General features: G+C 34.7%; 1 protein-coding gene across 7 annotated transcripts in view; it reads left to right on the forward strand.

Moving 5' to 3' along the window:
* Kctd9 (potassium channel tetramerization domain containing 9) overlaps nucleotides 1-12009 on the forward strand; it is a 28146-nt gene that overhangs the window by 336 nt on the left and 15801 nt on the right. For 2 of the 7 annotated variants that reach the window (XM_048801566.1, XM_015499466.2), the window contains exons 2-3: nucleotides 9577-9698; nucleotides 11444-11487. The exons of 2 other annotated variants lie outside the window; for them this stretch is intronic. In XM_048801566.1, the coding sequence (XP_048657523.1) occupies nucleotides 9577-9698; nucleotides 11444-11487 (166 nt within the window). Of the gene's footprint in view, nucleotides 1-92; nucleotides 290-9576; nucleotides 9699-11443; nucleotides 11488-12009 lie in introns of those variants that run through there. 3 more of the 7 variants (XM_048801565.1, XM_015499465.2, XM_048801568.1) reach the window with 3 other exon arrangements.

Genomic DNA, 12009 nt, shown 5'->3' on the forward strand with positions numbered 1-12009 from the left:
GTCCCCGCGGCCTCCGCCAACCCGGCTGCGAGCCCCAGCCCGCCCCGCGCCTCGGCTGCCCGGGACCTGCGCCGACCCGGCTGCCTCTCCGCGGTCCTTGAGTCCAGGGTAGGGGTCCTGGAGGAGGAGGGAGCGGGGCGCGCCCAGGGCCGAGGTCCTCTCCCACCTCGTCCCCTGAGACCCCGCAGCCCCCTCGCCTGGCCAGAGCGGGCGCCTCTGTCCACCTGGGTGCTGAGTAATGCTGCCCGGGAAAGTGGCAGTGCCAACAAAGGCTTGTCAGACTGGCCAGGTAAAAATAATTAAACTACCAGTGGAAGCGGGGGTAAATCCTAGGTCGGGTAGAGGATTTAAAAACAGGGACATCTTCACGATGGTTTTCCTCTGGCTCTTTTAGTGCCCCAATTACCTGAGCCCCGCTGCGGTAACAAACTTCTGTGCACGTTTTATTATTTCGCCTAATTTTGATTCCTCCGAAAACTGTGACAACAGACCAACAAGAGTTGATTTGACAGCCTTGGCTGTGTTGAGCCTTTGTTGAGGGTGTGGTGCTAAATATTTTTCCAGTGCTGGAGCAAGCCAGAATGAGTCCTGTTCCTTCTCAGTCTCCTGCCCCACCCATGAAAGTTGTTCAGCTTCTTTGGAAAATTTTGACTGTTCAAGGCAGGCGTTTATTGTGTGGCTGAGTGACACCCAGAAGCCGCTGAGTCTTTAGACTGGAGGTAAAAGTAAATTGGCCTCATTCTGTTCATTCCCAGTATACTTTGATTTCTGAGCATTCTGAAAACAATAATTTTTAAAATGGCACAACTGGCCAGGCACATTTAAAAAAAAAAATGTTTTTCCACCTACTCTGCAGTTTTGAGTAAACATGTTCTGAACCACAGTGTGGGATTTATTGACTATAATTTTGTGTTCTGGTCTTGGAGATTTAATACTCATACAAAACAGCATTGGCGTAAAGTCAAGTTCCTGAATTCCCAAACCTCAAAAATGTGCTTCACAACTTAACGTTCCTTAAACCTGTTTTGTAGTTAGGTAGCATTCCTAATCTGAAATCTATGTTGTTATTGAAAGATAGAACCAAAGTGATAATTTGCCTCAAAGGCAAACCTCTTACTGTTTTATCCACTATCTCTGGTGTTAGTCTATGAAAAAGTTTTTAAACTGAGTCATAGATGTTTAGCTAAGTTCTAAATCTTCTTTGAATCCATTGAATTTTTTGGTTATCAGAATTAGGTTTATCTGTTTATATTGTTATTTTAAAGCTATCATAGTTTTGACTAGCATAGATTTGGGGGTTTAAATTTTTTTTACTTTAAAAATATTTTATCAAAGAATCTCAAACTGTTGGGAGAAAGGCAACTCAAATAATCACAGATAAATGTTTACCTTACAAAGATCATAAAAATCCAAATAGGAAAATACTAATTTGATTTAAATAGGATGATTTAAAAATATAAATAGGATACTAGTTTGATTTAATATTAAAATGAAACAGTGCTGCAGTCCTTATTAACTAGAGAACATATTCTCCAAAGTTATCATGTTTCTTCTTCCTTCAGCTGATTAATAATAACAAAATACTATTATGGCTCTTATTTGACAAAAGAACAGAATAATGCATAATAACCTGCATTTGTGTATGTATGTAGTGACTAATGAGATTGTCATGAACATGACACAAATATTCATTTAGAACATGCTGAAACCAAGTGCTACTGAAATAAGAGTTTTCCATCTACCAATAGGAATATATATTTCACTTACATGTCCTTATTTACTTAGTTTTTATTTTTATTTCCTGGTCATAAGTATAATCTTTTATTTCAAGTAAGTTTTCATCTTATAGCTGGTATAGCAGTTGTGGGGCTGTGGCCATGGAGCTGGGTGTGGGCAGGCACACAGTTCTTCACAGGGTAATTCACCATAGCCTCATCACAGGTTTTCTGTGTATAAATAAATGTAAGTGTAACTGATGAATGTTTCTGATGTTGAAGAGAGGACTCTGCATTCTCTAACACTGGTTTCCTGAGTGGGATTGTATACCACAAGGGTGTACAAGATGATCCATTGGGATTTAGGAAGAAATACATCTATTATATTTTTTTTACTTAATAAAAAAAAATTTTTTTTCTAATCTGGAAAAACTAACAGAGGCCTTCAGACACTTAGCACATCACCTGATCTCAAGTTTTCTGCAAAAAGTAAAGGCCTTCCCTTGTGGAAAGACCTGTAGCTAGACATGTCTTCACTTACCGGTTTGCTCTGACATACATTATAAGGAAGATTATGAGTGCCATTTATATCATATCGTCTTAAATACATTGATCCTCACCAAATTGCCAAGTGATTTTAAAAGATTCCTCCACAGAAACTGCAAACTGAAGGAAATATTAATTATGCAGGTACAAGTAAACAAGAAGAAAATGGCAGAGTTGCTGGTCTTCTAGCATAAATTCTCTTTGGATTTCAGAAGTCAAAAAGTTCGAAGTTTTAAAAAAGACTATTGGGGTCAGGTTTAATAATTGGTATTAACAATCAGCCTGTCTTTTGGTGTATGTTTTTAAAATATTAGTGATGGTATGAGGTCATTCTAATTAGGAAGACATTTAAAAATATTTTCCATCACATGAAGACAAGTGGCCTCAGGGTTTTTTGTTGTTGTTGTTGTTTTTTCCCTTTTTTTTTTAAATTAATATGTAATGTCAACCTTGTATTTAGTAGAGTCTTACTTTAATGATAAATATTATTTCAGGGATTATTTGGGAAAACATGTTCTGACAATAGTATATAGTTTGTAAATAAATATACAAATGTTAGACCACATGCCCAAAAATGTTTCACCAATGGATTGCAGAATAAAAAATATTTGAAGTTCATAGTTTTTAAAAATTGGGATCTTTAAATTATGGGGTTTTTAAAAATTGTTGTCTTTAAATCACTCAAAAAGTTATGCTTGCACCTTTCATCTTTTTCTCCAAATGCTTTAGAATACCCATTTTCTCTTTAATATTCCCCTTAAGAGTTACCATTATGGAAATTGTTATGAAGATTCAGACATCTGAATGTAGTATGTGACTTCTGATCAAACTGATGTTCATTCTACATTCATGCACATCTTGAACACAAAATACTTTTTCTGAAAATTTTAAATACTTCAGAATAAACTGTGCAAATCATGATCCTTTGGTATACTGGAGTCCTTCGTTCTTTCAGATAACACCAGAATACCTTTTGAGTGTGAATCATCACGCCAAACACTGAAGACATAGTAGGCATAGGAACATCTGCATTCTGTACTGATGTTTACTTTGTTGGTCCAGGAAATAACTGTTTTCTTCTGGCTTTGGTATTAGGTCAAAATTCATTGAAGTTATTATATATCCAGATTTGAGAACCCTTTACACTATTAGAGCTCAGAAAAGGTAAAAATATATGTGAACATTTACCTCTGAAAATCTAAACATTAATAAGAATTTTGTGAGAATTACTCTTGAAGCTTAAACATTTCATGATATATTTATATATACAAAGGGATGCAATAAAGAATATTAATATACACATGATTAAAAAGAAAATATAACAAAATGTCTATTAACCTGCCATTACAACCCAAGAACTAGTGTATGACCAACAACTTGATGTGCTCATCCTCTTCCCGATTCCCCTGCCTTTCCCATAAAGGCAGATATTTTCATGAATTTTGTATTACTCTTGGCTGTTTTTTATTTCTTTTTTAAATCAGTATTTTTTGCCACATATATACGGAAACTATATATTTTTTGTTGTCAGCTTTTAGATATATTGTATTTCAAGTTGATATCTTTATGAAGTCTTTTGCAACTGGATGTTTTCATTCAATATATTTCTGACATTCTATGTGTAATCTTCTATGAGTGATAGTATATGAGTGATATATTCATTTGCACTGCTTTATTGAAATTCATTATATTTTAAAAGAATACCATCATTTTTCCACTCTCCCATCAATTGTTGTTTGGTTTTGGTCTTTGTATTTTATTCTTAGCAATGCTGCCCTGAATATTCCTGTATTTGTCTCCTGCTGCACATAAGCAAACATTTTCTGGGGCAGTAGTGCCGTGCATCAGAATCTCCAGGAGGGCATGATAAAACATATTGCCAGACTCCATCCCCTGAAGATATGGGGTTGGGTTAAGTGTTTGTTTCATCAGATCTTCAGAAATTTATAACATTACAGGTGTCCAGATCCTGCCTCTTAGAACCACTACTCTAATGCTATAGTGTATATGTGAAGTTGTAATTACCAGGTATTGAGGTATGCAAATGTTCAGTTTAAAAAAAAAAAATACCAAATTGTTTTTCAATCATTGTGGTCATTTATATTCCCATCAGTAATGCATACTTTCTACCATGGATTCACCTCCACTCCAACACTTGGTAGTATCAGAATTTTTATTTTATTTTTCTTTTGGGAGGTACTGGGGATTGGGTACTTGGGGGGCACTCAACCACTGAGCCACATCCCCAGCTCTATTTTGTATTTTATTTAGAGACGGTCTCACTAAGTTGCTTAGCGCCTTGTCATTGCTGAGGCTGGCTTTGAACTCACGATCCACCTGTCTCAGCCTCCCAAGCCACTGAAATTACAGGGGTGTGCTACCGTGCCTGGCACTAGAATTTTCAATTTTAATATTCCTCTTCTTGATCTTAGAGTTAGATATGTCATCATTTTAGAACAAAATCATTTTATTTTTTAACTGCAAAAAGTGTAGTTAGAGTAAATTGAGTTCTGCATTTTAGTTTTGAATTATAATTGGTGCTTTGGTTGAGAATCATGCATGAATTTAATTAATTGTGTATTATGTATATTACATTTTGGGGTATAAGAAAAAAACTTTATAAACATGTGCAGGTTTTAATTTTTAAATGTTGCATTTGAAAGTGGTTTTTTGTTTTTTGTGGTGCTGATGATTGAACCCAAGGCTTTGTGCATGAGAGGCAAGCACTCTACCAATTGAGCTATGTCCCTAGCCCTGAAAGTGGTTTTTAAAGGAAAATTAAAACTAGCCAAGGCAGCTAGTCATGGTGTACCATTTACTTTCCCAACTGATAGATAACTTTCACTTGTCATGGGATCTGAAATTTAGAAAGGATTAAGTCTAGGGGCTGGAGATGTGGCTCAATCGGTAGCGCGCTCGCCTGGCATGCGTGCGGCCCAGGTTCGATCCTCAGCACCACATACAAAGATGTTGTGTCCGCCAAGAACTAAAAAATAAATATTTAAAAAAAAAAAAAAAAGAAAGGATTAAGTCTAAATAGTAGAGTAATATGGTCATCATACAGTTGAATTAACATACTTCTCAATTTACTCTGTTCCACAAGAATGATTCTTAGTGTCTAAAGTATTTAAAGAGCCAGTCGGTGACATGGTTCATGATGAGGAATATTATACTCCGGAAGCAAATAATCTTTATAAGCAAGATCATTTTTTTGAGTGCTTGGCCTCTCTTTGGCTTAGTATGAATACTAAAATAAGATAAGTACAAATTGAGCATTCCTATCTAAAATTTGAAACATTTCAGATTTCACATTTTCAGATTAGTGAAACCTTAAAATCTATGCAAATATTCCAAAATTCAAATAAATAGATAAATAAAACATTTTTTAAAAATAAAAAATCTAAACCACTTCTGGTCTCAGGCATTTTGGATAAGGGATATTCAGCCTATATATATCTGTTAGCAGTTACATCCTTGATATACAAGATTTCCATTGCTTTTTCCTAACACAGTTATTATATAAAGAAATGTACATGTTACCGCTCCGTTTGATCTCTAGTAACTTAAAAACCCCATTCTTGTGTATCACTTTTGTATGTTGATATATGTTTAAAAATCCAATTACCTGTTAATTTTAGTAATAGTCTTAATATCTAATATTGTTGGTATTACAATGTACTTCCTTTTTATTTAGAATGTATGCACATTACCATTGATTCAAATCCACTCCAACACTTGGCATTATCAGAATTTTCAATTTTTAATACTTCCGTTCTTGATCTTAGATATGTCATCTAACTCTGGTGTCAGTATACATGAATGATTCTAGTTGAAAAACAAATCCCAAGTATAGACTTCCAAGTGAAAAACAAGTACAGTTAGACCAAGTTATGGAAAGTTTTACAATTTATGGAACTGTAAGGTTCTTCATATTTATTTTGTTTCCTCTAATTGACAACCCTTTGGTTATTCCACTTAAAAGAAGTTGTCAACTGCCAGACTGTCAACTACTAAAATCATCTTATTTGTAAAACTAGTGTCTAGAGCATTGGAGACATTAAAATAAAATGTTTTCCCCTTTCCATATCAGTAATACAGGTTCATTGTAACAAATTTGGAGAAAAAAAAATCTCACCAAAATAAGCCAAAATTCGTTTATTCATAGATCCCCACCTTTAATAGTTGTAAGAATATTACTCTAAAATTGCACTAACATTGTATGCTTTGTTTTGCAACTTAATGCCACTAAAGAAAAATAACTGACACATTAAAAAAAGGTGTGTTCTAGTTCAACACTTTGATAGTAATGGAATTTCACTCAACATTCAAGAAACACTTGTCAGAGACCTACCTTAAATCAAGTAATGTAACATTTGACTAAACCTGTTCTTGGATTTAAACTGGCAGCACTTATTTTGATTTCAGAGATTAGAGTTGCGCTGGGAATGTATTCAACTACTTTACCTGGTAACATTTGGTTACCTGTATTCACAAAATTAATAGCAACTTTTTACAAATTTAAACTACTTCATTGAAACTTTATATATAAAGTCAGAAAATAATTGGTAAAATAATTATGTTTAATTCTGTTTTCGAATTGATTATGTGATAAAAGTTGACCTCAGTTCTTACCTTGACTCCTTAACAGTTTTCCAACTTGCAAGGGAATACCTATGGAGCTTTTGATTAGCTTGAGACTAGTCCTTATCAAACAATATATGTGGGTTTTTCTATCACAGAGTCAGATTTGACTTTATGGGGAAGAAACAAAAGATAGCAACACACCTCTCCTCAATTTGTTACTGTCAGTTGCTATTTCATGAGAAAAACCTAATAGAATTAAAATAGATGTTACTTTGTTCTTTTTTTTTATTCTAGTCTTTAGCACTGTCCAATAGAACTTCTGTGATGGAAGTATTTCATACTGTCATGCTTAACATGGTGACAGTAGCCATTGTGGTAGTAGTAAAGCACTTGAAATATGCTTAGGAAGGAATGAACTGCATTTTTAGATTTTAATTCACCTTAATGAATCAACATTTTAATATTCCTGTGTAGCCTAAGGCTTTTGCATTAAAAAGTGCAGCATTAGAATGTAGCAAATGGCCTTTATTTTTTATTAGAATCAGATCACAGGAAGCTCACATGGACAACAATTTAATTTAATTAGAAAAATAAGTCAAAGTCTTAAGCTCTAATACTTAAGTACAGATGTTTAATATAGACAGGTGCATTAATCTTGGATCCATTTATAGTGTGACCAATAGAAGCAAAGAAAATTCTGAGAGAGGAAGTTAACATTAGGGCAAGGAGGGAATATCAGGCAAAAGAAAGCTATGTAGAAATATATAAAATGCAGAGGTAAATAAGAGGAAGAAGAGAAGATTTAGAAAATTCTAGCAACCATGACCAGAATGTTGGATGTTGGAGAGGAGCCCCCCCTACCCTCCCCTAATAATATCTTGATATAAAATCATTGTGCATCTGCTTTGGCAACCTCTTACTTTGTTCTTTCTCTTCACGTTCTTTGCCTTAGCACAACCAGATTTGCTGTACATAATGCCATATGTACTATATTGTCTTCCTTTTCTCCCCAGAATATGCAATAATAGGCTCTGTTGCAGAGGAGAATGATGATACAAAATTAGGGGACATTTTATTTAGGCTTCAGTTATTTATGACATGCCTTCTGTGTGTGTAAGATACTCTACCAAGGGCTTTACATTATATTTTCCATCATGGTAACGTATAAGAGTTTTCCATGTTAAACATTTTTAAGTATATAATTAATTAGTGTTGAGTAAGTAACATTCACAGTGTCTGTGACCATCACTGTTTATTTCCAGAACTTTTCATTATCCCAAGCAGAAATTAATTCTCCATTCCCATTTCTGCTGTGGTAACTTCTAGTCTACTTTTTGTTCCTGTGATTTTGCCAGTTGTACCTTTATATAAGTGGCATCATATTTGTCCTTTTATGTATCTGGCCTATTTCATCTAGCATAATGTTTTCAGGCCTCATTCTTGCTGTGGCACACATCAGAATTTCATTCCCTTTTAGCTGAATAATATTCCATTGTATGTATTTTATACCACATTTTGGTTATTCTGTCATCTATGGACACTTGGGTTGTGCATTGTTTTTTATAGTCGGCCTCATGTCCTTGCGATTGTGCTTGCCTTCAGCCCTTTCCCAAGTACCCCTCCTCGTAGCTCTCTTCCAGCCCACATCCAGGTCCAACAGAAAAGAGCTGGAATCTGAGTGCTCTGCTTTTGCAAGATTGCACGCTGCTGTGTTAGGGAGCACCTCCCTCCATGCCTTGCTATCCATTTATTTAACTAAACTTGTCTGCTCCAGTCCCTGGTGGGCAGGAACATCATGGGTCCTCATTTCATGTGGCATTTTTACATTTGTATATGTTCATGGAAAGCCAGTCAGGTGCTTGTGTTCTGTGTGCAGCACCTCACCTGCTTTTCATTCCTAACTTCAGAGGTCCTTGTCTGGTAACACTACAGCCATGTGGCTCAGTGATTACGAACCCAGGTTTACAATGGTGACCAGAGCACAGAATTCATTTACATGAAGGGATTCCCAGGCCCCTGCTTAAGCAGTGGCAGCTGTCTTGTTTAAAGACAGTGGTTGTCACCCAGTTGTTGTATTCAGAATGTTAGATGCTACAATGTGGCTTTTACAAAGCAATGAATATAAATAGTTATTGAAGAGCTGAAAAGTGGGAAATTGTTACCTTTCCTATGATAATTGATATATTAAAGGACATAATAAACTATTAAGTTATTCCTACTCTAAAAATGAATCATTCCTATAAAAAGGAATAATATCAGAACACGAAAGACTTGAGGTGCATAGTCACAGGCACAGAGATCTCGGCCACTTTGCTAAGCCCTTATATTCTTGAGCTCACTTCAGTTTCAACTTTCTGAGATGTTACTGTTTTTTTCATTATCAGTTAAAGCAACAGAAATATAGAGTTTGTCTCAAGGTGACAGACAATGTCAGAATTTGGATTTAAGCACAATTCTACCTTTGGAACTGGAACAGCACTGTATTTAAGACTATAGATTGTTTTTGGTCAGTGGTGATTCTGTATTCTCTAATTTTGGTTTTCTACAGTGTGAGGCACTGAGTAAATTCATGAGTCATAAAAGAGAAAGGGACGCTATTAAGAACCCCTTGAAATCTCCTTTTATATGATAATCTGATATTTTTAGTCCTATTTATAGTGTGATGGTTTGTAATTTGTGGGTGATGAAATTAATTGTATAAGTTGTTCAAATTAATCTGGTGTGTTTACAGGTGGTTGCTGTATATGGAACTTTATCGGATTTGCTTTCTGTGGCCAGCAGTAAACTCGGCATAAAAGCCACCAGTGTGTATAATGGGAAAGGTGGACTGATTGATGATATTGCTTTGATCAGGTAACCTACACCTTTTAATAATCTGTCAACACGGGCCCTCAGCTTCTTGGTGCTGTGCTGTTTCCCTTAAGCTGTATTTTCATCACTACAGGATTTGGTGATGAAGACAGGATTTGGCAAGTGATTGTCTAGAATTGACTCTTTAGTATATTTCAGCATGTTGATAGTCTTTCTGCATAGTTCATATATGAGTATGAGGATGTCTTCTTTGTGGTACTTGAGATAAAACCCAATAAGACATGCAGTTTTTAGTTTTAAAAATCAAATTGATCTCTTTTATATGCAACTGCTTATTGCTAAATTTATTTCCTAAGAATGCTTTGAATTTTATAAATATCACAGACCTAATTTTATAACACTTGCTAAATGTAATAGAGCATCAGAGGCCCACAACAGTAGTACTTTTCTGGCTTGTTTTTTATTTTTTAAATATCCCAAGCAAATCCTCTCTTAAAAATAAGTGTAAAGTTCATTGCATTCCTTCTTCAAAAGGTCAGTGAATTTTGGGGGAGGAAGAGATTTAACCAAACAAACAAAAGTAAAAAGAACACAAGTACTGAATATGCCGGTTATGTTGTAATTGACTTGCCTGAATTATCCCATTTAGTTTGCAAAGGATAAGGATTTCTTTTTTTAATTGATGGTGTGGAGATAATGATGTTCTAAATTATAGTTGTATATAAAGTTAATCCAGGCCAGAATGACCTTTCAATGTAGTGTACTGCCTTTAAAAATCAATCAGTTCTAGTTCCTTCATTTAATAACAAGGAAACTTTAAGCTTCTGCTTTATCCAGGGCGTAGAGTTTCATAGTTGATTTTTGTTAACAAAAACAAACTTTCACATTAATCTAAAAAAAATTAACTGACATCATGCACAAGTAGTATATTATAAACTATAATATACAAGCACGTTAGGAGAATTTTTTCGTTTTTCAACATCTCTCTCCCAGCCTATCTTTCATTTCAGTAGAAAATTGAGGAACATCATTGAATGGTCTATATATCAATCTAATTTTCAAACACAAATTCTGATTCTAACAAAAAAACCAATGTGTTCTATAATGTCCTGTAATGTCTGTAATTCAAAGAATATTACTGAAGCCTTCAGAGCTAGCTGTTTACTGGTTTCTGGTTCATAGTAGGGTCTCTGATCATTTATTTATACTAATGGTGGGATGGATGGCAGGAGAGGAGGATATACACTGATAGTCTACAGTTTTAGGTTATATGTGATCATTTGTGTTTGGGTGTGTAGTGGGTGAGTGGTTATAGCAGTGACTTCAAATGTATTTTTCCTGGATTTAATATGAAAATGTATTTTTATTTGTAAAGCACACAGCAGCTAATAATGATTTGGGAGAGAATTCCAATAATTTATTTAGGGGTAAAGAATTAAAATTAGAAGAAATTGACTATGACTTTAATCATATCCTTTGAGCATAATAGCACATTCTTCAGTTAATAAGAAAGCCAGATTCACAACTTGTGTAATGGGATTAGTTTTGTTTTGTTTTTTTTTTTCTATTTCAAAAAACTTCCATGAACAGGATCTCATTTGAATTTAAAACCAGAGACATTTAAGTTAGGGAGTTAACCAAAGCACTCAAAACTTAGCTTTTTCTCAGGGTAGATTGATAGCAAAACCTGTCTTTGATAGAATTTCAAGGAATAGTTCCTTAGTCAACAGATAATTAATGTTATTTCTAGATTTTGATGGTAGCTTTTTAAATTTTGATTTCCCCAGGGATGATGATGTTTTGTTTGTGTGTGAAGGAGAGCCATTTATTGGTAAGTGATTTCCTTAAAAGCCAATTTTGTCTGCCAAAATAAAAATAGATGAAATGGTAAATATTTTACCAAGAACTGTAAAGCTTAAAATTAAGAAGAATGTTGTGGCTATACTAAGATCTTCACATTCTTTGATTCCGCTTTTGGGTATATAATATATATTAATGTTCATCTTTATGATCATATTTTAGTATGGATACTTAATCATTTACCTGCCTTTAAAGTGCCCTGGACTTGTACATATTTGATAACGGTGACATAGTAGGGTAATTTTGATTTTAGAAATTACAAGTATTTTAAGATTTTCTTTTTCATTGTAGTTGTCAAAATTTCTCTGGAGTGTTGTGTCACATCTTTGTCAGCATATATTGCTTGACAGTCCTTCACTACCGATTAAATTAAATCAGTCAAAATGTGACATAAGCCACACAGAGGCACATACACCTACCTACCTTTTGATTTGGAAGACAGTATACACAGATGAAGACCTCAAAAAGCCTAAAGCTTAAGTAAAGTAAATAT

Source organism: Marmota marmota, unplaced genomic scaffold, assembly GCF_001458135.2.
Source record: "Marmota marmota marmota unplaced genomic scaffold, marMar, whole genome shotgun sequence".
Classification (NCBI taxonomy): domain Eukaryota; kingdom Metazoa; phylum Chordata; class Mammalia; order Rodentia; family Sciuridae; genus Marmota; species Marmota marmota.